The sequence below is a fragment of the Bos javanicus genome, chromosome 19, assembly GCF_032452875.1.
Source record: "Bos javanicus breed banteng chromosome 19, ARS-OSU_banteng_1.0, whole genome shotgun sequence".
NCBI lineage: Eukaryota > Metazoa > Chordata > Mammalia > Artiodactyla > Bovidae > Bos > Bos javanicus.
In genome coordinates, this window is record NC_083886.1 from 20,066,512 (window position 1) to 20,094,319 (window position 27,808).

The 27,808-nt window shown below is 37.5% G+C and overlaps 1 protein-coding gene across 9 annotated transcripts in view; it reads right to left on the reverse strand.

Moving 5' to 3' along the window:
- The window catches only part of NF1 (neurofibromin 1), a 323,089-nt gene that overhangs the window by 114,505 nt on the left and 180,776 nt on the right, over positions 1–27,808 (reverse strand). For 8 of the 9 annotated variants that reach the window (XM_061390468.1, XM_061390467.1, XM_061390466.1 and 5 more), the window contains 10 exons: positions 20,386–20,826; positions 19,862–20,001; positions 19,467–19,589; positions 18,748–18,831; positions 17,667–17,783; positions 16,893–17,074; positions 16,562–16,773; positions 12,555–12,716; positions 12,299–12,402; positions 2,837–2,972 (listed from right to left, as the gene is read on the reverse strand). In XM_061390468.1, the coding sequence (XP_061246452.1) occupies positions 2,837–2,972; positions 12,299–12,402; positions 12,555–12,716; positions 16,562–16,773; positions 16,893–17,074; positions 17,667–17,783; positions 18,748–18,831; positions 19,467–19,589; positions 19,862–20,001; positions 20,386–20,826 (1,701 nt within the window). The remainder of the gene's footprint in view (positions 1–2,836; positions 2,973–12,298; positions 12,403–12,554; positions 12,717–16,561; positions 16,774–16,892; positions 17,075–17,666; positions 17,784–18,747; positions 18,832–19,466; positions 19,590–19,861; positions 20,002–20,385; positions 20,827–27,808) is intronic. The other variant, XM_061390465.1, reaches the window with a different exon arrangement.

The window sequence follows — 27,808 nt, forward strand, 5'->3', positions numbered from 1 at the left end:
AGATTAAAGTTAGATTTGTACATCCATCCATCCATTCATTCATCCAAGTAGTTACTGTGCACCTAATTGCTAGATACCATTCTAAGCACTGGAAGATAGCAAGCAAGAAGACACAGTCCTTACCTCAAAGAGCTTTGATTCAAACTTCAGACTAAAAGCGCTAGTAACCCAATTTATCACAAAAATGCAGTTTTATACACTTTTTGTTTTCAATCATGGTATACAACCATCAATTATAGCCTTAAAATTTTTCTGTAAGCTACTTCTGTTTGGAGAAGCAGATTTGCCAGGAAAAGATGACATTTGCTTAGAATTATATTTAGCTCTTTCTCAGAATTCTCTCACCACAATTTAGGAGAATATCCACTCTGGGAATACTTTCTCATTACTCCAAAACTATCAGGATGAAAGTGGAAATAAACACATGAAAAAATGTCTCAGTTATAAATCTAACACATGGCCATTCCAATATAACCTTAACCCAGACCGCTAAGTAAGGAGGCTTATAAAACGAAAGAGCTAGGTAAAAGCATGATTTTAAAAAGGTTTAACAGTCAAAAATACTAACTCCAGTAAAAAGACCTAAAGCTCAGAGAAATTTAGCTAGCAATGTACTCACATAGCTTTCAAATTTTCCCTAGCAGGTCCCATAGCAGGAGACATATTTACTAGAGGGAAAAAAAACAATGGACTACTATCCCTCCCAACAGAACATAAAAGTACAAAGGTACCATTATGTTACTGCCAAAGTCTAAAGGGCAAAGAAAAGCCAGAAGATGGAAGGTGAATAAAAATAAAAGAGCAAACTAAAGGAAAAACTACATTTGCAAGGAGACTCAATGGAAGAATATCTTGAGATCTAAGTTTATTTTTCTTTTTTAATTAGCAAATGTGAAATTTCCCATTATCAGTCACTTATTAAAAAACAAACCCTTATTTATAAATAACATAGCACATCTATCCTCTATAGTACTGTACATTCCAATAGTAAGTTTATCCAACAGTTCCAAAAACTGCACTAACATTTAAAGAACATTCTTAAGAAGAATAATTGTATGTGAAATTTTAATATAATGACTCAGGTCTGCTGTAATATGGGACACAGTATCACGGAATGTTTTAAAAGGCACAACACATAGTGGTTAATAAGCCACCAATTATCACCTGGCTTTATTTTCTGCATTCTTTTTACTACCTCCTTCCCTTCCTAACTATGAAAGTTGGCAAGAATCTTGTTTACTTGGCTGGGAGGAATCGGGTAATTTATTCCTTCATTAAATATTTCCTAAGTACTTACTAAGTGCCAAGCACTTACTTCTTTTTTCCTTTTCCAAGGTTGCTAATGATACAAAATTTCTTTTCTTAGGGAGACAACTACATGAAGAATTTCTACTAAAATCTACTAGACCATTTATGTAACCAGGTAGTCAATACTCAATCACTTTTAACCAACTAAAGTCAAAGCCCCTGCCATTTAGAAATTCATTTGCTTTCTGAAAAGTTATTATTAGGCCAACCAAGAAGTTGGTCCAGACTATTTTTAACATGTGTTTACCATTTCTAGTCTACCTAGTTTTATGAACAGAAGAAGGACTGAACTGGACTTAAAGAGAAACCTGAATAATGCCCAAACTTAAGATGTTATTCATTGAATTAGATTTCATGCTAAAAACTACCCTCTGGTCTCAGATTTAACTACCTGCAAAACTGATATGGGGCTCTCCTAAGCTTCCTCAAGCTATTTTGAAAAAGGCAGGAAAAGTCATGATGAATTAAGCGAGTTTTAATGCTAAGTATGCTTTTCATCATCTATGAATATGATGAAACATTTTTTTATAGATACAGCAGATACATCTTTATAAATAGCAATGGGGGAAAAATTCACACAGAGCAGCCTGAAACAGCTTTTTAAAATGATGATTTCACTGATCTTGCTAATGTCTCCAAGCAACTGAAGCCCTGTGCTAAAAACAAATGGCTGTGGATAACTCTGCAAAGAAAAAGACACAAAAGGTATGGGTTTTGGTAAATGCAAAAATTCTTTATCCTACACCTGACCTTGTCCCAAACTCCAGATCCACTAATGTTTCTCCCAGAATCAGTTTTAACAGGCTAATGTGGATTGGCACTAATCTCCCTTGGAGTGATTAAACCATTTCTGAAGCTGCATATGCCAATCAAAAACATCGTGGAAGCCATAATAGAACACAGGTGTAATTTCCTCAGCAAGTAGGGGATGACTGTGAACATCTGAACTCAGAAGCATTACTTGCAGTTCTAGTGTTGAAAGTCTAACAACTGGATGTGAATGATGATGCAATATAAGTAGCATTCTATATAAAATAAACATCAGCCTGTCCTGGGGAAGCCTGACACAAACCCAATAGAGTTTAAGAGAAGAAATTAATTAAAGAAATTAATTTAAGAGAAGAAATCAAAATCAGAGATTAAGCATTTCACAAAACAAAAAGCAAGAAAGAGACTGACCTCATATGTGAAAGACCCCATGAGTAATTCAGGTAAAAGATAAAATCAGCAACAAAAACTGTGTAACATATTTAACTTCAATCACATCTACTACACCCAGTAGATTGGTGCATTTTAAACTTGTTCTCAATGCAAGGAAAATGTATTATTTTTAAAGTACCCCATTAAACTACTTTGTATTTTTAAAGCCAATTTAAACAATTCTGAATGCATTATTCATCCAAACTGATTCAGTATTATCAATCACCCACTATCAGCAGCTAGTTTAGCAGCTACACCCCTCTTTGGTAAAGCATTCTTTTAAATGTAGCTGTGGATTAATAATGGTAATCTCTAACCTTCAGCATACCTGGTACAAACAGTGGCACACACTTCGTAGTTGAGGGGGAAATTCGGAGGACGAACTGATGATGGCATGGAAGAACTTTTCAGTCATTTGAAGGAGATTTCGTTGGTTTTCCTCAAGGCTCTCTGACTGTTCTAACCTACCAAGAGGAAAAAAAAAAAAGCAAAAGCAGTTAAAAGCAAACAAACTAACAGACATATTCTTTAAAAGAGACTCCTTAAAGAGACAGATATTCAGCTAAATGCAATGTTGAGACTTTTCTGGAATCCTGATTTCAACAAACCAATTATTAAAAAAAAAAAAAAGGCAATTTTGAGAATTGTGTATAAAAACTCTTGTTGTTGTTTAGCCACTAAGTTATGTCCTAATCTTTGCAACTCCATGGACTGTAGCCTGCCAGGCTCCTCTGTCCAAGAGATTTTTCAGCAAGAATACCAGACTGTATTGCCATTTCCTCTTTCAGGGGATCTTCCCCATCAAGGGATCAAACCCATGTCTCTTGCATCTCCTGTACTGGCATGGATTCTTTACCACTGTGTCACCTGGGAAGCCCACCAATTATCCTCCTATATTTCACAAATTTAATACAGGATTTTTAATTTAAAAAAATTTTTTGTCCATCTAGTAGGAGAGGGCATCTCACATTTTAAACTTTTATTTCCCATGACTTCAGTAAAGTTGACATGCTTTCAATATTTTTGGACCATTCAGGCCGTATTTTGAACCTCCTTTCCTATCAAGCCTGATATCTCTAACTTCTAGGTATTTCTCCTGTCTGTACCTAAAACTTAGTTTGTTCATCATTAGCTGATTTTTCCCCTATACTTAAATGTCTTACTCTGTGTTCCCCATGTTGTCAATGGTACCATTATTGCTTCAACCACGTCACTCAGGAACTGCTGATGCCGCTATTGTCTGCAGTAGTCCATTACTCCCCACATCCGATTAGTGTTGCTAATTCTTCCGTAAGACTTTTTTTCAGGTAACTTATTTATTATTATTTATTTAAGGTAATTTATTTAGAAAAGGCAGAGGAACCAGAGATCAAATTGCCAACATCTGTTGGATCATCGAAAAAGCAAGAGAGTTCCAGAAAAACATCTACTTCTGCTTTATTAACTATGCCAAAGCCTTTGACTGTGTGGACAACAACAAACTCTGGAAAATTCTTAAAGAAATGGGAATACCAAACCACTTGATCTGCCTCTTGAGAACTCTGGAAGTCAGGAAGCAACAGTTAGAACTGGACATGGAACAAAAGACTGGTTCCAAATAGGGAAAGGAGTACGTAAAGGCTGTATATTGTCACCCTGTTTATTTATGTGCAGAGTACATCATGAGAAATGCTGGGCTGGAGGAAGCACAAGCTGGAATCAAGATTGCCAGGAGAAATATCAATAACCTCAGATATGCAGATGACACTACCCTTATGGCAGGAAGTGAAGAAGAACTAAAGATCCTCTTGATGAAAGTGAAAGAGGAGAGTGAAAAAGTTGGCTTAAAACTCTACATTCAGAAAACGAAGATCATGGCATGTGGTCCCATCACTTCATGGGAAATAGATGGGGAAACAGTGGAAACAGTGACAGACTTTAGCTTTTTGGGCTCCAAAATCACTGTAGATGGTGACTGCAGCCATGAAATTAAGACACTTACTCCTTGGAAGGAAAGTTATGACCAACCTAGACAGCGTATTAAAAAACAGAGACTTTACTTTGCTGACAAAGGTCCGTCTAGTCAAAGCTATGGTTTTTCCAGTAGTAACGTATGTATGTGAAGAGTTGGACTGTAAAGAAAGCTGAGCACTGAAGAATTGATGCTTTTGAACTGTGCTATTGGAGAAGACTCTTGAGAGTCCCTTGGACTGTAAGAAGATCAAACCAGTCCATCCTAAAGGAAATCAGTCCTGAATAGTCATTGGAAAGACTGATGCTGAAGCTAAAACTCCGATACTTTGGCCACCTGGTGCGAAGAACTGACTCATTTGAAAAGACCCTGATGTTGGGAAAGATTGAAGGCAGGAGGAGAAGGGGACAACAGAGGATGAGATGGTTGGATGGTATCACCAACTCAATGGACATGAGTGAGTAAACTCTGGGAGTTGGTGATGGACAGTGAGGCCTGGCGTGCTGCCATCCATGGGGTCGCAAAGAGTCAGACACGACTGAGTGACTCAGTTTATTTCTTTGGCCATCCCATGCAGCATGTAAGATCTTAGTTCCCTCACCCCAAACTCATGCTCCCTGCAGTGGAAGCATGGAGTAACCAGTGCACTGCCAGGGAAGGCCCTCTTCTGTATGATTCTAAAGTCTTGGTGCTGTGATTAAAGGCAGATGTTCAGAAGGCAGACTTACTAGGTTTAAATTTCAGCTCTACCACTTACTGACCTTGATCAAGGTACTTAATCTGAGGCTCAATTTTTTTTATCAATTAGACAGGAATAATTATAATGCCTATTTCATCAGGTTTAAATTGGGAAGATTCATGATAGCTCAGTTGGTAAAGAAACCACCTGCAATGCAGGAGACCCCAGTTAGATTCCTGGGTTGGGAAGATTCATTGGAGAAGGGATAGGCTACCCACTCCAGTATTCTTGGGCTTCCTTGGTGGCTCAACTGGTAAAGAATCCACCTGCGATGAAAGAAACCTGGATTCTATCCCTGGGTCTGGAAGATCTCCTGGAGAAGGCAAAGGTTACCCACCCCAGTATTCTGGCCTGGAGAATTCCACAGACTCTATAGTCCATGGGGTCACAGTCAGACACAACTGAGCGACTTTCACTTGCCCTGAAGGACGGCATGGAAACCTACTCCAGTATTCTTGCCTGGAGAATCCCCATGAACAGAAGAGCCTGGCGGGCTACGGTCTGTGGGGTCACAGAGCCGGACACAACTGAGCAACTAAGCACAGCACCACAAAAGAGCAAATTTTACCCCGTGGCTGTCAAATCCACAAACCTTTACTAGAGCTGCCCAACTGGTGTAATCTGAACCCTTCAAAACACAATCCCTATGAAAGTCAGTACTTAACTACTTGTTATATGCCTTATCTCCCCTACAAAACTGTAAGCTCCTTGAAGGATGTATTCATCTTTGTCCTCTTAAAAACTAGCAAGGTACCTTACCAAAACAATCATTGACTAAATATTTGTTGTCAATCTCTTAACTAGTAATGTCCTATTTCTATACTATTACATAAAAGTTTGGGAGACTGAAATCACCACTCCAGATTCCCTGCAGCTCACCACATAATGCAGCATATGGATACAGTAAGAGTTTAGAAATGAATGTAGACTATGGGAAGGAAAGATTTCATGGACTAGGTGAGTTCTAAAGGAGGGAGTGAATTTGCACAGGCAAAAAGAAGTAAGGGCAGTTCAGAAAGTGGAAGGCAGGGCAAGCACTCAATTCAATCCAATAAACATTTACCATGCATCTACTATTTGCCATCGTAAGGCCACATGCTGAGGATTCAACAGTAATTGGCCTTTGAGTTTCTCAAAGAGGGCAAAGACAAGTACACACTAAGTAACAAGTACAATTATTTGACGATATAAAAGACAAAAATAGCAAACCAGGGAGAGACATGATTAATTCACATGGCAAAGGTTGCCAGGAAGCCAGAGGCAGAAAATGAATTTGGGATACATGAGAACTAAAAAGAGATATGGGGACTTTTATGTAGGGAGATCACTTAAGAAGCTACAACAATAAGTCGAATCTGAAATATGGAGGGCATAGGAGCTTTGTAGTATGAAAGAAAAAATTCACAATTTATTAACAGGGCCAGAAGAGATTCTTGGAAACCTTGACATTCTTGTCTAGTCTTTGTGGGAACATTTTCTTAATGAAAAAAATAAAAGGATACCAGCAGCAGGTATGCTTCAGACTCTTTCAAATGTCCCTCTAAAAGATTCTCACATGCCAATGATAACTCATTGGCTATTCCATTAATTCTGATCTATAATGAAGCTTCGTATTCAATTATTTAAGTGTTTGTGTGTATAAAAAATTTTCTCTCTGATTTTCAATCAGCTTTTTTTTATCCTATTGGTTTCCTGTTTTTAATTTCATTGATTTCTAACCTAATTTTTATTTCTTTCCTTCTGCTTGCTTTAGGTTTATACTGAACTTTCTCTGGTTTTTTAAGGTGAAAGTTTAGGCCATTCACTTTAGATCCTCCTTTTCTAATATATGCATTTAATGCTCTAAATATTAAATTTCACTATCTTCTACACATTCTAATAAGATGTATTTTAAGTTTTTCTTTTTCTTTTTTTTTATTATTATTTATTTTTTTAATTTTTTATTTTTTAACTTTATTTAATTTTTAAACTTTACATAATTGTATTAGTTTTGCCAAATATCAAAATGAATCCACCACAGGTGTTTTTCTTTTTCTTTGCATTTTAGTTTTCAAAATTTCTATTGACATATCTTTAAGTTCACTAATTTTGTACGGGCGACAGGAATCAAGACCATCCCTAAGAAAAAGAAATGCAAAAAAGCAAAATGGCTGTCTGAGAGGCCTTACAAATAGCTGTGAAAAGAAGAGAAGCGAAAAGCAAAGGAGAAAAGGAAAGATATAAGCATCTGAATGCTTATATAGCATTCCAAAGAATAGCAAGGAGAGATAAGAAAGCCTTCCTCAGTAATCAATGCAAAGAAATAGAGGAAAATAACAGTATGGGAAAGACTAAAGATCTCTTCAAGAAAATTAGATATCCCAAGGGAACATTTCATGCAAAGATGGGCACAATAAAGGACAAAAATGGTATGGACTTAAGAGAAGCAGAAGATATTAAGAAGAGATGGCAAGAATACACAGAAGAACTGTACAAAAAAGATCTTCACAACCCAGATAATCACAATGCTGTGATCACTCACCTAGAGCCAGACATCCTGGAATGTGAAGTCAAGTGGGCCTTAGGAAGAATCACTACAAACAAAGCTAGTGGAGATGATGGAGTACCAGTTGAGCTATTTCAAATCCTGAAAGATGACGCTGTGAAAGTGCTGCACTCAATAGGCCAGCAAATTTGGAAAACTCAGCAGAGGCTACAGGACTGGAAAAGGTCAGTTTTCATTCCAATCACAAAGAATGCTCAAACTACCGCACAACTGCACTCATCTCACACGCTAGTAAAGTAATGCACAAAATTCTCCAAGCCAGGCTTCAGCAATACGTGAACCGTGAACCTCCAGATGTTCAAGCTGGTTTTAGAAAAGACAGAGGAACCAGAGATCAAATTGCCAACATCCGCTGGATCATTGAAAAAGCAAGAGAGTTCCAGGAAAACATCTGCTTTATTGACTATGCCAAAGGCTTTGACTGTGTGGATCACAATAAACTGTGGAAAATTCTGAAAGAGATGGGAATACCAGACCACCTGACCTGCCTCTTGAGAAACCTATATGCAGGTCAGGAAGCAACAGTTAGAACTGGACATGGAACAACAGACTGGTTCCAAATAGGAAAACGAGTACGTCAAGGCTGTATACTGTCACCCTGCTTATTTAGCTTATATGGGGAGTACATCAAGAGAAGCACTGGGCTGAAGGAAGCACAAGCTGGAATCAAGATTGCCGGGAGAAATATCAATAACCTCAGATATGCAGATGACACCACCCTTATGGCAGAAAGTGATGAGGAACTAAAAAAAGCCTCTTGATGAAAGTGAAAGAGGAGAGTGAAAAAGTTGGCTTAAAACTCAACATTCAGAAAACTAAGATCATGGCATCCGGTCCTATCACTTCATGGCAAATAGATGGGGAAACAGTGGAAACAGTGGCTGACTTTATTTTGGGGGGCTCCAAAATCACTGCAGATGGTGATTGTAGCCATGAAATTAAGACACTCCTTGGAAGCAAAGTTATGACCAACTTAGACAGAACATTAAAAAGCAGAGACATGACTTTGACAAAAAAGGTCTGTCTAGTCAAGGCTATGGTTTTCCCAGTGGTCATGTATGGATGTGAGAGTTAGACTATAAAGAAAACTGAGTGAGTGCCAAAGAATTGATGCTTTTGAACTGTGATGTTGGAGAAGACTCTTGAGAGTCCCTTGGACTCCAAGGAGATCCAACCAGTCCATCCTAAAGGAGATCAGTCCTGGGTGTTCATTGGCAGGACTGATGCTGAAGCTGAAACTCCAATACTTTGGCCACCTGATTCAAAGAACTGACTCACTGGAAAAGACCCTCATGCTAGGAAAGGTTAAGGGCAGGAGAAGGGGATGACAGAGGATGAGATGTTTGAATGGCATCACCGACTCAATGGACATGGGTTTGGGTAAACTCTGGGAGTTGATGATGGACAGGGAGGCCTGGTGTGCTGCGGTTCATGGGGTCTCAAAGAGTCAGCCACGACTGAGTGACTGAACTGAACTGAATTCTTTTCTCAGTTGTGTTCAATCTACTGATAAAGCCCATCTGAAGGCATTTTTCCTTTCTATTATAATGTTCTTGATTTCCAGCATTTCCTTTTGACTCTTTCTTAGAGTTTCCACCTCTCTATTTAAGTCATCTCCCTGTTCTTGCATGTTGTCCATTTTTTTCTGTTAGAGCCCTTAATATATTAATTATAGTTATTCTAAATTCCTAATCTGGTAATTCCAAAATCTGTTACATCTGAATCAAGTTCTTATGCTTGCTTTGTCTCTCCAGACTATGATCTTTTATTGCTTTTTAGTATGCTTTGTAATTTTTTGTTAAAAGACCCAAGACATAATGGGTAGCAGGAACAGAGATAAAAAGGTCTTTAGTGGAAGATTCTATGTTAATCTGGCTAGGACTTGGCTTGTGCTTTATGTTTCATGTTTGCTGTAGGTGTTGATTTCTTCCAGTGTCCTTATTTTTATCTACCTAATTGTCTGGTTTTCCGTAGGAATTTCTTCTCAGAGTGTCTGTTTTGCAGCTCTCTATTGTAACCCACTATTAACACTTTGGAGTCCTACTGATGTAGTAGTGAGGTCCTGGGAAGGGGAAGCAGTCTACAATCTTATGCTTATATCTCCATTATTTTCTTGGGCCAGAGTCACTGGGCTGTGACCTTCAGAAGAATTTCTTAGCTAATTTTCTCCTCTTATGTGACTCAAGAAGGTTAGAGGAAGCTGGAGTTGGGTAGCTGCCCATCCTACAGGTCGGATTAGGTTCTGGTAGTTTCCCTCGAAGGCAGGCCTTTGTAAGAGAGAACAGAACACTATGGGCATATTCCAAAATGGTTACTTTCCCCCCCTTCAGCATGAGAATCTGGAAGAGTTTCTAGAGATCAAACTCACAAAGTGTGGGTGCCTCAGACAGAGGGCGCCCTAGAGTTTTCATTCTTAAACTAACCCACAGTCAACCTCAAGCAATTTTTCAATTTCAGTCTAAGCATTCCTACCAGTTACTGACTCCAGCAGTAGTTTCCTCCTGTAAAATGGGATTCTCTGAATTTGGCTGTCACTCTAGTGTTTTAGCTTTACTGCCCTTCAATTCTCTGATGAATCTAAGATGACTTGCTGATTTTCTGTTTTCAACTTTTTCTTGTTGTGAACAGAGGAGTGTCAACTTCTAAGCTCTCCACATGTTAGAAAAACATCAGTTTGAAATTTAAGTAATTTGAATATAGGAAACTTGTAATCTAGTTCTCTTCTCTGTACTGAAGCATTTACCTAGTACAGGAGATTTCTTTCAGGCAGTTAGTTCACTCTCTAAGTAATTTTTACCCTTTAGAAAGTAAAATTGCTTAAAGGTAACAAAATACAAGATGACATTAAAAGAACATTGCTTTGAAGTTTTAAACTACAACTACTGAAATATTTCAACAATAACTGGTTAATTTAGGTGCCAGAGCTGATTAGTTACTATAGCTGACACTTCAGTAGAGGCAAAGCCCAAAACACCAACTGATACAAAGTTGCCAAATAAAACTATTTAGGAAGAGAAACCATCAAGAAGCTCTGAACCTGAAAATAAAAAATAAAACAATTTTTAGGGTCCTAACTGAAAGACAAGCGATGTGGCTTAGAAAAAGCAAGCATAACCTAACAGTCTAAAATTTCATTCAACAAATATTTATGAAATGTCAACTATAAGCCAGATACATTAAATACTCATAGGAAGACATAAAGACATATGAAATGTAAAAGAGCCAACAGTCCAGGGGAAGATAAATTCATAAAACACGTCATCACAACTCAATGTTACAATGATGGTGCAGAACATGAAAGAGATATTGTTTCTTTGTTCACGTGTAATCTGTGTATATGGGTGGCACTTGGAAACAGACAGAAAGCTTCACAGAGATGGTGGTTTTTAAAATGCACCTTGCATTACCCCTTGGCCTCTTTCCCTTCTCCCAAGTCACTCCTCATTACAGGAGGAATGGTGAGATGGATTAAAAAAAAGAGTCAAGTATGCTCAGTTCAGTGCCATCCACTCCATTCTAATTTTGTCTGCTTACAGAAAAGGTATGTTCTGGTCTTTTCTCCACTTACGATAAAAAGCTTGCCAGCCTCTGTGATGCATGCCTGTAGTTACCCAGCTGTGCAAGAGATGGGAAAGAAGATTCTAATTCAAGGTGAAGTATGAGCAAGCCTATATGTATCTTGTGCATACAAGATCTAAAGCCCCACTTTTTAATCATTTTTATCAGAAATAAAGGAAAGAGTTGATTGCTGGGTGCTTCCTTCCCACCTTTTCTCTCCCTCTGCCCTTCTGATTTTGAACTCAGGTGGAGAAAAGGGAATATTACTTATTAGGCAACTCTAATCCCAATGAGCCCCATGTGTCAAGTCACTTTAAAAATGTGTAACGTGCATATTTCAATGGAGTTAAAGAACAGAGATGACATGAAAGAATGACAAGCAGTGATACAGATTATAGTCAGATGACTGTATTTTTTCTTGCAGTCAGTTGGGAACAACTGATGGTTTCTGAGAAAAAAGTGACCAAAAAAATTTAGATTTCAGAATAGTTCCTATAGCAAATGACCTGCAAAAAAAAAAAAAAACCCAACGCTAGGACAATAATTAGAAAGTTACTACAAAAGTCAATGGAATTAATATGATATTGGTAAATAAATTATGATATTGCCCAACCAAACAAAATATCACACAGCAGTTAAAAAGAATAAGATTCATAATCTCAATGATGTTAATAAGACACAAGGTTATGTTAGAAAAAAAGTTGCAAACCATATATATAATGTTACATTTATATTAAGTGCTTACATTATAGTTTCTACAACTAGTAATGCATACATGCAAATACAATATAAAAAAGACAGAACAGCCTCACTAGTAACAGTGCTGTCTCTAGAGGTGATAGTCAAAGATACCTTAAATGTTATTAGTGCTTTTCTTTAAGAAAAATGTATTTGTGTGTAACTTTTATAGAATCAAGGGGAGAAATTACAAGGGCTTTGCCTCAGGTGGCGGTAATGAAAACAAGGGAGAGCTGTTAGGAAGGACAGGATGACAAACCTGGTAGGATCCACTTCAAAGCTGACGTGCTGCCAATCAGAGGAGGTGATCACAACCCGTAATAAAGGGTCCAGGAGTTTCTGTAGGTAGGTAGCACCATATACCTAAAGAAATACACAGGGAGGAACGTATTATGCCTGCTCCAAACATTTTGCATTAAAAAATACATTCGGCTCTGTACATTCTGTACATAATCACTGTCTGGCATACCTCTGCATTCCCCCTGCCCCCCAAAAAAGATAAATTGGATACAAACCTTGAAACAGAAGGTCATTATTTTACTGGCCAAGCTGTTGCCTCGGAAAAGAGTCTGCATAGAGTCTGCCAATTCTACTTCCTTAGAAAACATGTTCCAGAGCAGTTGGTAGAGCAAATGCCGAGAGTCAAACAGAGTCACTAGAACACGAGCAAGTTCATCCTGACAACAGAGTAAGATTGTGTTAGTGTAAACAGTTCAGTTTTTCCTTAAGCAGGAAACTGAAAGGCAAATTCAAAGCTGATAACCACCTGTTGAATTGAAGTATACAGTGACTGATTAACTTTTCCCCTGGGATTTATCCATGTACATTTGTCTATGATAAATGACTACTTCTGTACACCTACAGTAGCTATTAATTCTAAGGATTAAATGATAAGAAGGTAAGAGAGGCCAAAGGTTTACCACCAGACAGAAAAAATCCAGGATTCAGCTCAAATTCTATGCCATAATGAAGGAAAAGTAGAAACAGAAGTTGATGACAGAGAATTTGATATGAACAGATCATTTTCCTAGAAAATCAATGACAGTGAATAAGACTGTGGTGACCATGGAGCTCTACTCTTTTCTCCTTTGGCCAGGAAAACTCAGCAAACATTTATCATGGGTTAGGAAAGAAATAACAAAAATGGAAAAACTACAGGATTTATAGCAAGACAGGAAAAAGCCCTAAGCAGTGCATTCAGAACCAAGAGATTGGCCAGATGTATATACAAAGTGGGGATGCATAACTAATTCCCATCTAGTACCTAAATGATAACCCTCGAAATTCCCCACAGTAAAGACTTTTTTGCACACTTAAGAAAAATGAATTGATTGTAAATCATTGTGTAACCACACAAGTTGGCAAGAGATTTACAGAGAATGAGGTAGCCAGAATAAGATGGCCTAACAACAAAGTCAGGATCATGGCCTGTAGCTCCTCTAATTCTTGTCTGGTCTCAGGATTACTATCATCTGTTATTTAAGTAAAGGAAAAAAATTTAACACTCTTAACCACAGATAATTGGAAGCCAAATAAGACCCAATATTCTGCTATACTTCCCATGGTTACATAATACATAATTGACTAGATTCCATTTTAAAGCCAAGTATAATTATCAGAGATAATTTAGTTACAAAATAGAACTATTTTTAGACTGTTGCACTAAATGTTTTTTCCATTCTAATCCCTCCCCCGTAAAATTCTAAAAACCTTTAAGCATCAGAATTTAAATTTACAAAATAGACTTAAAATTTTTTAAAGTTATCTTTTAATCTGTTCTCCTTTAGATATAGCTCTAATAGATCTGACTTAATATAAAACTCCTCTTTTTTAAAAAGTCCATTTAACATACAACACATAGATAACCAATGAGAATCTAAAAAATACATATATAAAACATGTAAGAAACTATTTACTGAAAGAAAACAAAGTGATTAAAGCTTCTTGGACTTTGATTCTTTTTACTGAAAAAATTACTAAGAATTTTTAGTAGTAATTATAGGTAGGTGCTAAAAGGTTTTAGAATAGCCATTTTCAAAATACATGGAGATTTGTGAACGAACGTTAGCCTTCAAGAGGATTTCAATACCTTCCTTTTTCTAACTCCCTACAAGTAAGATTCCATCTTTATTCATTAAACAATCACTAAGTCATGGTTATATGTCAGGCTCTACTCCAAGACCCAGAGCTACTGAAGTAAACAACACAGACATGGGCTCAGCTCTCATGTACTTCATGTTGTGGTGGAATGAGAATAAGCAATCAAATAAACAAGATAATTTCACTCAGTAAATAAATGCTGCAAAGGACATATAACAAGCAATTGAATAAAATGACTGTGGGTGTGGTTTGGATGGATGACCAGAAAAAACCTCAGTAGAAAGTGAAATCTGACCTGAAACTTGAATAACAAAAGGCCAGGGAATAAGCACTGTAAGCAGCAGCACCAGCAGCAAGGGTGCTCAAGGGCAGAAATAAGCTAAAGTTATGACCAACCTAGATAGCATATTCAAAAGCAGAGACATTACTTTGCCAACAAAGGTTCTTCTAGTCAAGGCTATGGTTTTTCCTGTGGTCATGTATGGATGTGAGAGTTGGACTGTGAAGAAGGCTGAGCGCCGAAGAATTGATGCTTTTGAACTGTGGTGTTGGAGAAGACTCTTGAGAGTCCCTTGGACTGCAAGGAGATCCAACCAGTCCATTCTGAAGGAGATCAGCCCTGGGATTTCTTTGGAAGGAATGATGCTAAAGCTGAAACTCCAGTACTTTGACCACCTCATGCGAAGAGTTGACTCATTGGAAAAGACTCTGATGCTGGGAGGGATTGGGGGCAGGAGGAGAAGGGGACAACAGAGGATGAGATGGCTGGATGGCATCACTGACTTGATGGACGTGAGTCTCAGTGAACTCCGGGAGACGGTGATGGACAGGGAGGCCTGGCGTGCTGCGATTCATGGGGTCGCAAAGAGTCGGACATGACTCAGCGACTGATCTGATCTGATCTGATTTGATGGCCAGTGTGGTTCAAGTTTGGTCAGCCAGAAGGAAAACGGCCTAAGATGATGTGAGAGAAGACGCAGGGCCCAGGCTGGATAGAGCCTTGTAGATCAAGGTAAAGAGTCTGAGTTTCACTTTAAGTATGAAGAGTAAGATCCTATAGCTTTTAAGCAGAAACATATTTACAGGCAACAACAGATTACCTTATTATATATAATTCACTAAGCTGAAATCACTTTTGGTACAGTATGAACTAAACAGCTTTTTAACATGAAAGGGACAACCCTTCTCAAGGGTTTAGCATGAAGTGAAAGTGAAACCAACACTTTCATGTCCGACTCTCTGCAACCCCATGGACTGTGGCCCACGAGGCTTCTCTGTACACACAATTCTCCATGCAATGCTGGAGTAGGTAGCCATTCCCTTCTCCAGGAGATCTTCCCATCCAAGGGATCAAAGCCGGGTGTCCTGCACTGCAGGCAGATTCTCTACCATCTGAGCCACCACGGAAGCCCAAACTCAATAATGTTTAGCATGTCTGTTAGCAAAAATGATAGGGTTTTAGAAAAAAAATTTTTAAGAGATGCCAAATAGCCATATTATGTCTTTTGTATTTAAAACAAGCAAAGTCATAATTTCAAATGCAAATAAGAGTGTTGAAGTTTTAAAAAATTGTGTAACACTTCAAAAAAAAAGAAAAGAGTTCTGAACTAGAGGTAGTAAGCAGACACAAGCCTTGAATTCTAGTTCTAGCATTACTAACAACTGAATATGAGATTTAATTCTAAGTATCTCATTTACCAAATGAAGACACCAGACAAGATCAGTGGTTTTAATTTCATTTTGATGAGTGTTCAGACAGAACTTTTCCATGGGTCAGGTGAGGAGTTTCAGTTTTACTTTAAATATGAGAAGTTAAGATCCTCACAGTTAAGAAATCTCCTGAGGGCGAGAAGAGCCAGTCACTTTCCACAGCTGAAAATCACTCAAATAACATCTGAAGCTTTTCTAGCTCTAAAAGTTTTAGCAATTAATTCAATTCACTGATACACATTAATATATATAAAATACATAAACAACAAAGACCTACTGTATAATACCAGGAACTATACCTAGTATCTTGTAATAACCTATAATAGAAAGGAATCTGAAAAAGATATATGTAATATATATATATATACACATATATATTTATATACACACACACACACACACACACACACACACACACATATGACTCAATCACTTTGCTGTATACCCAAAACATTATAAATCAACTATATTTCAATTTATCCCTGGGTTGGGAAGATCCTCTGCAGGAGGGCACAGCCACCCACTCCAGTATTCCTGCCGGGAGAACTCCACGGACAGAGGAGCCTAGCAGGCTACAGTCCACAGTCACAAGGACTTGGACATGACTGAGCATACATACTTCAATTTAAAAATAATTCACTGACTGAATGAATTCTGAAGCATCTGTTTTATGCCAGGCACTGTTCTTCTCCTCTTAACTCAATGAACTTACCCACTGAGAACAGGGAACCACATTGGCCAGAGCCATGGCTATAGGGAGCTCTCCTTGATCACCCATCATCGTGACCAACTCCACCAGTCTCTCAAAACGATCTGCCAATACTGTTTCTGCAAGTGTGTCAAACTCTGTGCCTTGTTGAAGGATTTTTGTCAGAACTTCCATAAACGTAGCTCTTGTCTGGAGATCTTTGTGATAACCTAAGCCTGATGTGGACAGACAGATGCAAATTTATTAACATGGTCTTTTTGAAGTAATTTCACTTTTCTTATATACTGATTCTCTAGGTTTTAAATTTCTCTATGAACCTTTCATTTTACCTCACCTATGGAGTGCATGAGGCCGCTGTCCACATTAGCATTGAGTAAGTTTGACATTGCCAGGACTGTGCAGTGCCTCAGTGATGCCAGCCTCCGAGACATGCCACGTTTCCTGCCACCTGTTTGTGCATTTTCATCTTCGACTTCACTGCAGTCGTTCAAAAGGTTCATAAACAATGTGAAATACCTGAGAAATAAAAAGACTGACCCTTACCCCATGAAGGCCACACACATCAACTAGAAAGCTAATGAGACATTCTGAAACCATCACGTGTACATCACGAGTGGCTCTAGCATCTGCTTCTCTCTAGTCTTAGGGGTAATCAGCCAGCACGGCTCATTAGGTAGTGCTCTGTGTTGAATATGATTTTATCCTGATCAAGTCCAGTACATAGTTCATAACATAAGTACCAAATAGATGCAATGTTTCCTGGTTAAATGTATCACGTTTAATTTTCAGAATATAAAAACGAGTGGTCCAAATAATTAAGACGATGACTTAATGAGGTGATCTGGGTTTTACTGTCTATAAAAATTCACTGATCAAACTATATTTTCTAGAAAAACCACAAAACACAGCTGTTTTTCTATACCAGCCCTAAATAGGGATTATTGCTTCAAGAAAGTGCTGTATTTTGTGAAACAGCAGCTGATGGTCATAATAATGAGGCAATGAGGTCCATTTTCTAAATATAATCATTTGCTATTTTGATTACACTTTGTTTTGTTGTGTGTGGGGCTTTGTTTTTTGCTTTTTATTTCTGGCAACTGAAATTTACTTAAGAAACAACTGTGATTTGGCTTCCATCAACTCCACACCATCTCCTTCCTCAGGCTGCAGCGGCAGACCAGCCAGGAGTGAAACTACTGCTTCCATGCTTGCCTGGTCCAAATCTCTGAAGAAAAAAAAAAATTTTAAGACCACAAATCTCTCAAGTTCTTACACTTCACCTTCCCCTCAAATGAATGTCTTTCTAACAGACATGAATTTTCATAACTACCTATTTCATTAAACAAATTTCTCTCTCTCTCTCTCTCTTTGGTCACTAAGTTGTGTCTGACTCTCGCAACCCCATGGACTATAGCCAGCCAGGTTCCTCTATCCATGGGATTCTCCAGGCAAGAATATTAGAGTGGGATGCCATTTCCTTCTCCAGGGGATCTTTCTGATCCAGGAATCGAACCCAGGTCTCCTGCATTGCAGGCAGATTCTTTACTGACTGAGCTGTAGGGAAGCCCTAAACAAATTACCATGAAAACCCAAATAATCGATGAGCTAATATGCAGAGCCCAGAATACAAACACACTTCAAGTCAGGCAAAGGGCAATAATAACTTTCTACAAAGTAATCTTGGATAAATGACTACCTTAAATTAAAAGCATGTACTGTGAGACCAAGCCTGGCCAAAGAAATATATGTGAATAGCTATTATGTAATTCATAATGTTTAAATATTTCTGATACATGGTAGTAAGTATTTATCATTAGAGCAAACTTAAGCAATTACATTTCAGAAAGACGCAAAACAGCTAAGTTCTTCAAATAATATCTTTATCCAGTCAAAAAATAAAAACAATCTAAGGCCTTATATATCTTATTTTCCAACTGTAGACTGTCTTTCCTAAATATACAACATAAACTTTCCAAACAACACTCACTTTTTACTGAAAATTTTTTAGTTAAAAAGAAACAATAAAGATTAATATCTTTGAATAATCCAAATGCAAGAGCTTGATATCCCCCAAAACAATTTCAATATAAATTAATACGTACACAAACTGTAATAAGTAGATATAATGCCTAGAGTAAACCTACTAATATGTAAAAGTCTTTTTCTTTCCTCTTTTTTTTTTTTTTTACCTTGTGAGACATTTTACATCGTCATCTGCCGCTTGGTTTGATGTTCCCATAACCCAATCTGTCAAGTATTCTACCATCTTATTCCTAAAGAATGGGAGAGAAAAAGAAAAAAGGAAACTGCTTTTTCAAAGTCACACGTAAAAATTCTTGTATGATTAAAAGTGTAATAATTCAAATAATTTGCCAAATCACTCAGGCAATAAGATAATTTCATAAAAGAGATATTACTACCACAAATCTAACAGAGAAGGGCACAAACACCAACTGGTATACTGATCTACCACCTTAGCCCTTAGCTAAAGACTTTGAAAAAAGAAGGGAACAGCAGAAGATGAGATGATTAGATAGCATCACCGACTCAGTGGACAAGGATGTGAGCGAACTCCAGGAGACAGTGAAGGACAGAGGAGCCTGGCATGCTGCACTCCATGGGGTTGCAGAGTCAGACAAGACTTAGAGACTGAACAACAACAATGCTATCTATCAGTTGGACACAGAATCAAATTCTTAGTTCAAGTGTAGTATAATTTTAGAAAAAGGGAGCACTGTCATGGGCACAAAGCTTTGGGAAATTTAAAATAATCTGAAGGAAAAAAACACATAAAATACTTCTTTTCCACCTCTCCCACTTCCCATGATAACCAGGTGCCACTATTTTTCTGTACTTCACTAAACATAGTAAAATTTACAAGACTTTATTTTGCTCTTTGAGAACTCACCTGAATTTCATCTCTTGACAAAATGAGAGGTCATCTCTCCTTGCCATCATTACCTCGACTAACTGACACAGTTTTGTTTTTATTTGAATTGCATGAACCATATTTCCAAGTACACGAACATATCTATTTAGATACAGGGGCATTAAAAAAAAAAAAAGTGATCAGATATAAATGAAGGAAAAGGTTTTCTAAATGCTTTCACCACTAAGTAAAATGATTAAATGTAACCATAAAAATTATAAGATTTTCATTTTGCTCATATGAGAAGATATATAACTTCAAATTACCTTATTATCACACCCTGATTTGGGTGCAAAAAAGAAAAGGATGGCAAATTATTTTATTGCTAACTACCAATGCAAATGTGGTCTGCTACACTTCAATAGAATGCCTACCTGACCAGATTTAACATCATTGTTTCAATGCTGGCTTGCCCCAGATGTTCAGAACTGCCTTCGGTATGATTATCTAGTAAGTTCTTCATTATAGCTATGGTTTGTTCCACAAACTGAGTATTGGTGTCAGTCAATAAAACCTATACAAAGAACAAAACATTGGGAATTGATTGATTTGGGAATCAATGCACAGCAGACAGACCATAGATAAATGTCATACACATGCAGAAATACACCCGTGGGCACATACTCAAACAGGCACATAGATATACACAGATGCTCATACCCATGCCCAAGACATTGTTAACCCCAGGCATACCCACGCACCAGAGTCCCTACAAAGCAAACTAATTTCTGAATTAGAGGATTCTCCTTTTTGCAATGTTTTTATCTATTTTTTAAAATTATAAGTGAAAGTCCATGCCAGTATCAAAATTAAATAACCTAAAAGAAAAAGGCTTCATTATTTCAATTGAGTCACTACTTAAAGGAAAGGGTAAAAAATAAAACAGAGAACACTTTACCTGTCCTTGGGAGTCAAAAAACTTGCTGATGGTATTCTTCAGTTTGTTAAAAAGCATTGGATAAAGAGCAGGACTCAATTCTAGACCCACCAGATCCTTAACATTGGTCCGTATTTGAAGTCCCACTTTCTCATGGTTACAGACCATTAAGGACAGCAGCCGATCCATAAATTTGCTGACAGGTGTATCTGCATTTCCCTCTGAAGACATCACTGAAATCATGGAACCCTTGCGTTCACTGACAGGGCCCATGGGTGGGCTATATGTTGCTAAGCCAGAATTGCTTCTCTGCTGCAGGCACACTCCCCCAAGGGCACAAAGGAAGCCAGTCATGTTGATCCATTCTTGTAGTGAGTCCGTGTCAGATAAATCTATGGATCCTCCTCCACTCACATGAGACATTCGCCTCTTAACAATGGTCTTGTGAAGGCTTTCAGCAGCCTAAACACAAAATTTTTATGGAAAGCATGAATTCAACCTAAATTGGTTGAGAGACTTGACAAACTACTTTTTATCCAACATTTCTGTGACAAGAGAACATTTTTTTTACATTTAAAAAAATTCAAGTCTTTGCTCTGCAATTTCTAGTCACATCAAGGTATCTCACCGCTTGAGGACAGATGAGTCTTAATTTACAGAACTGAAGGTGGTGGTAACACATGGATCCAGTATCAGATACAGAAGGTGGTGATAAACTGCAGTTCAGAAAGGAACATACTTTCAAAATATTTGCTTATATCAATTTCCAGACACAGAAGCAATATCTGTGCTGCTTCAAGGAATATAAGCATTTGAAGGTTTTTAACCACGTAGCTGCTGCTGCTGCTGCTAAGTCGCTTCAGTCGTGTCCGACTCTGTGCGACTCCATAGACGGCAGCCCACCAGGCTCCTCCATCCCTGGGATTCTCCAGGCAAGAACACTGGAGTGGGCTGCCATTTCCTTTTCCATTAACCAAGTAGGGTATGCATTTAATAACTTAGTGACTGTCCAAGTTCAAAAACTCTGGATCCAGCTGTGTGAACGTTGTACTACTATTAACATAGATTCCCACATGACAAGATGAGAGTAACCAAGTGGAAAAAACATTGAATATACAAAAGAATGTGATGAAGGAGTATAGAATGATAAAGTCAATAGAAAAAAATAATTAAGAATTTGTAATCTGACAGAGGAGGAATCTTCCAGGAATTCTGATCCTTTCAGTTTATGGAGTGGAGATGAGAAAGAAAACTGTGTGTAGCATAAATTTTTCAAATTCAATTTTCCCTATATACTGCCTACAAGCATAATAGTCATCTTACTATAGGGGATATATCAACCTAAGAAAGCAATATATTAGGGGCAATCGGTGATATGAATGATGTAGAAGTACCACTGCATTTACTTCATTATGTTTATTCTATGGGGAAAATGACCTCTCATGAATGATTGCTTTGAATGTGGAACTCTTAAAACTTTGCCATTTCTTATAGCACATGGATTTACTACAGTTGCATCTAGTATTAGGATATGGCTACGTATCTCTGCTGTCATGCAGCACATTGTCCCTTTTAGGCCCTACATTATCAGATATTTATGCAAGCTCCCTGGTCAGGAATTAAGAGAGTGAGGTTCACAGGATGGATGATTTAATGTGTAGCACAGTGAAAGAACCATTGGATACAACATTATGCTTTGATAAAAAAAAGTAAGCCTAGATCTTGCATTTAAGTACTTTATGTGATCTCATTTGACTAAGAGGTTGGTTGGGCTCAAGATAATGAATCAACTTCACACCTTCAACAATATATGCAATAATGAGTCATTGGTATCAGACACAGAAAGTCCACTGAAGAAGAACTTGCAGACTGGCTTATAAGCAACAGTAGGGTAGAGCATATATATGGACCGAATTTACATAGTGAGATTATCAAACCCTGTCAAGTGACTTTGAATTTTTTAGCAGCAGCAGGATGACTGAATCCTTAGCATATTGACTGCATATGGGTTGCAGCACAGCTGAAACACTGTGGTTGGTATATACATGACTTATTTCCTTTACTCATCAAGCATTTGGATCCAGCTCCTCTTAGACATCTTCTTAATCTGGTTTCAGGTCTTCAGCCAAGTGTTCGTACTGAACAGACACTGTACTTGGCACTGATGTAAATTAAAGCATTATGGAATAGCGTATTAGCAGCTAAGGCTCAGCTAACTAAGCAGCTCTTTTGCATCTTTATTAAATACGTATCTTCCCACTGAAAGTAAGAAAGAGGAAGAAAAGCTCAGAAGACCAGCTCCATCACATTGTACACCTGCAGCTGGTCTTCAAATAATAGTGAAACTCATCAAAATGGAGGCAGTGATACTGAAATGGATAAGCAACTTACACTAAGAATGAAATATATACAACAGCAGCTTTCAGACACAATGAAATCCAAACAAAGAAGTTCTGGCAAAACTGCCAACAGTCGTGAAGATGGAAGCAGTGGTCCTGGAAGCAACAGTGAGCATAGTAATGGATCTACCAATGAGGTGATTTCTAGTAACTCAAGACAGTTAGCTGGCAGCTCTGCCAAGAGGTCAATCAGAAGACCTTGCAGAACTGAAGCCCTTAAAGAAGATCATGGTCAAAATCCTCTTAAAAGTAGTTGTGATACAGATCTTTGAAACAGAAAGTCAAGCAGACCTTTGCTTAAGGGAATTCCCAAGGCCTATTAGCAAGCAATGAAACAGGAAAAGACCTGCTTTTTAACAGTCAGTGTCATCAATAGATAATCAAATACAAATGCTACATGCCTATTCACACTCTGAAGATCCAGAACATATTTCAGAGGAAATGAATGCTGCCCAAATAGCACAAGCATCTTAGGAATCACTTTCTTGGGAGACAACTGGAAATGAATTATTTGCTTGTTGGCAATCCAGCATCACTAAATTCAGCTTCAGTACCACAAAGGGCACATGGCTGATGATAAGCTAAGTGCAGATGATGTCAGCTGTGGTAGATCCCAGATTAGTGCAAAATCAGAAAAAAAATATGGCTGATTTTGATAGTGAAGAATCTGGACGTGAAGAGGAGCTAGCTCAAATTAATTCATAGGCAGAGCTAACATCTCACCCCTAACAACATCTTGCCACTGTAGTATCCATTTACCATAAACATCTTAGTCAAGGAACTATAATTCATAAACATCAATTCAACAGTTACTCTTTTAATTAACTATTAATTTGGATACTGTCTGCAAGAAAGGAAACATCTTGTTACGGAATACAATCCAAGATGATGATGCAGCTAAATCTTTCTGAAGGATTAATAAATAAAGCAGAGAAACTTCCTTGGTATGTTGGTTTACTAATAGATTTAAATGAGATTCACTGAAGGTTGCTCAAAAATTTAGGAAATAACAGGTAAATAGTAATTTTAAAAAATTTTATGCAATAGTCAAAGTACATTTTGTGTACTCTTTTCAACTAGGAGTTAATTCATAGCATTTAATGCACCATTATCAACCTATTTTATTGTAATTGTGATTTTCATATTACATTTAAAGATTTCCTTTACAGGGCTCATATTTTATTGCTGTCTTGTTTTTAAACAGTACTTTTTGACACTTTTTTTGATCAGATCATCTCCAACAGAAACAAAGGAGTAACAACAATATTTATTCTCTTCTTGATTCCAGGAACACAGTAGTGACTACTCTGTTTTCAAACTACAGTTAAACGTTCTTAAATTGTGTCACTATACATGAAGCAAAATATTCATGTGACGTTAAAATAAAGCTAATACAACATTTTGATAAGGGTACTGTTCTTTCATCTGAGGAGTCTTTTGTACCTTGACTTTTATACTGCATAAAGAACTAGGTTAGTGTTTTTTTCCTCTAGGTTGAATTCTGCTGTATATTTACATCCTTCTTATTGGGGCTCAAGTTTGCTGATCTTTAATCGTTCCACTGATTCATTTTCATGTTTCCTTTGTCTAACACTGCTTTGATAATGTTGTTCCATTCTCTGACACAGAGACATTTATTAGCTGAATATATTACACCATATTATATTATATATTTTCAGCTTAGCTCTCCCCAGGCTTGATATAAATGTCTAATTTTATTGAACATTTAAGTGCTTCAAGTATTTTTTACTAATTGAATTAGAAAAAGTATGTACAATATTCTTCAATTTAAGTCTGAATTTGGCAATAAGGAGTTCATGGTCTGAGCCACAGTCAGCTCCTGGTCTTGTTTTTGTTGACTGTATAGAGCTTCTCCATCTCTGGCTGCAAAGAATACCTCAGATATGCAGATGACACCACCCTTATGGCAGAAAGTGAAGAGGAACTCAAAAGCCTCTTGATGAAAGTGAAAGTGGAGAGTGAAAAAGTTGGCTTAAAATTCAACATTCAGAAAACGAAGATCATGGCATCCGGTCCCATCACTTCATGGGAAATAGAAGGGGAAACAGTGGAAACAGTGTCAGACTTTATTTTTCTGGGCTCCAAAATCACTGCAGATGGTGACTGCAGCCATGAAATTAAAAGGCGCTTACTCCTTGGAAGGAAAGTTATGACCAACCTAGATAGCATATTCAAAAGCAGAGATATTACTTTGCCAACAAAGGTCCATCTAGTCAAGGCTATGGTTTTTCCTGCGGTCATGTATGGATGTGAGAGTTGGACTGTGAAGAAGGCTGAGCACCGAAGAATTGATGCTTTTCAACTGTGGTGTTGGAGAAGACTCTTGAGAGTCCCTTGGACTGCAAGAAGATCCAACCAGTCCATTCTGAAGGAGATCAGCTCTGGGATTTCTTTGGAAGGAATGATGCTAAAGCTGAAACTCTAGTACTTTGGCCACCTCATGAGAAGAGTTGACTCATTAGAAAAGACTCTGATGCTGGGAGGGATTGGGGGCAGGAGGAGAAGGGGACAACAGAGGATGAGATGGCTAGATGGCATCACTGACTTGATGGACGTGAGTCTGGGTGAACTCCGGGAGTTGGTGATGGACAGGGAGGCCTGGCGTGCTGCGATTCATGGGGTTGCAAAGTGTCGGACACGACTGAGCGACTGATCTGATCTGATGTACAATATTTTATTTCCTACTTCTGGTCTTTAAAGGGTTATAATTTGAAGAATTCCAATGAAAAAACTGCTTGTTCATGCAGGTATGTATGTGCTTAGTCACATCTGACTCTTTGCGACCTCCATGGACGGTAGCCCACCAGGCTCCTCTGTCCATGGAATTTTCCAGGCAAGAATACTGGAGCAGGTTACCATTTCCTTCTCCAGGGGATCTTCTGGACTCAGGGATTGAACTGGCATCTTTCATGTCTCCTTCATTGGAAGGTGGATTCTTTACCACTGCCATCTGGGAAGCCCTCATGCAAGCGTAAGAAACTATTAATAGATCCCTGTTAGTGGATCCATTGCCTCATTTGTTATACATTCTTTAAGAGGAAAGCTTTTAATGGTTAGGTGACATTTGACCATTTACATAGATACTATGACAGTTCATTTTATTTTTTGATCTGGCTGTGCTGGGTCTTAGTTGTGTTGTGGCACGAGGTATCTTTGATCTTCACTGTAGGATCTTTAGTTGCGGGAAACAGGATCTTTAGTTGTAGCAGTTCATTTTTAAATGTTAGCTGTCTTCTAAAAGTTTTTGTAAAACTACCAAGCAATTTTTTAATGTGATTATATCCATTTATATTTCCCATAGGTGCATCACATATCCTGTGACTCAGCAATTCTACTGTAAGTGTGTGCCTTACAGAAATACATCTATAAGATCAGCAAAGGGCACGTTCAAGAATGTTCATAGCAGCACAATTCAAAATAACAATATTGTAATATCCTTCAATTAAAATAAACAAACAAATTAAAAAAAAAACCTAGTCTTTGTATAACTGTCTGATGCCAAAAATGTACAGAAAGAAAAAATTAAATTCAGGACTGTTGAATAAATAATATATTACAATAACAAAAAATGAACTACAATTGCACAGAATAGTGTGGCTGAATCTCACAAACATTATGTTGAGTGAAAGAAGCCAGATATTAGAATATACTTCTATTGTTCCGTTCATATACGTTTAACAACAGGAAAATGACTGTATTCAATCAGGATAATGGTTAGTTACTCTTGATCATTAGTGACCGGAAGGAGCACAATGAAAGCTTCTGGAATGCCGGTAATGATTTCTTTCTTGATGTGGGTGCTGACTGCACAAGTATGTTCATCTCCTAATATTTTGCACTGTCACTTCAACTTACACATATTTTAAAATTTATGTTATCCTACAATTAAAAAAAACTATGTGAAAGATGCAAAGCAAGTTTAACTAGAAAAACCCAAACTTAAGATTGTCATATAGCAGCAGCAACATATTTTTATCATAGATTAATATAGTCAACACAGAATATCGAATTTCTTTTTAAAAGCTTTGATTTACATGAATAAACCTTGTACACATTATGCCAAGTCAAAGAAACCAATCACTACTGACCACACATTGCATGATGCTATTTATATGCAATGTCCAGAACTGGCAAGTCTACTCAGACAGAAGTAGCTTAATGGCTGATGAGGGCCAGGGGCAGAGGTGTAGAGGGAGGTTAGGGAATGACAGCTAAAGGGCATGGGTTTTTATTAAATTGTGGTGGGGGCTACACAACTTTGAATATATTAAAATCTACTGAATTATAAATTTTTAAACAGGTGAATTTTACAATATGTGAATTACATCTCAACAAAACAGCCACAAAAAAAGAAAGCTTTCATTTTAAAGCCACATGTCCATCTTCAAATAATGATATTAGGTGCAGATTTTTGCTTCATAAAAATGTAACTTTTCTTATTCTAATTAAGCATGACAAGAAAAAAACAATGGGAGACTAATGAATTTTTCTAAAATGAGAACAATATGACCATTACAAATCAAACATACAGAAATATCAATTGTTAATTTCCAAGGTAACAGATGATAACAGTTGATGAGTGAAACGTTCAAATTTTAAAATTTCATATAACCTATGGCTCAATCTTCTGGCCACCAGAACCCTTAATTAGAATACCTAATAAAACAGTAAGACCTAGTGTTTCAATTTTAATTCTTTTTCTCTACTTTTCTCACTCCTTTCCTGAAAATTCTGTGCAATACTCTCATGGAAAAAGAGAAAGAAAAGAGGGGAAAGGAATGGTCTCTATCATAAATCATCTCTAGCTCAGAACTGTCCAGTATTTCTGCAATGATGGAAACATTTAATATCTGTACTGTCCAAGATAGCAGTCAATTTCCACATGTGGCTACTGTGTGACAGAGAAACTGAATTTTAACTGTATTTAATTATAAGTGAAATTTTAATTTGACTAGGGTATGGTGGCTACCATTTTAGTGCAGGTTTAGATAAACCACAACTAAACCATCAGTCTTAAGACATCT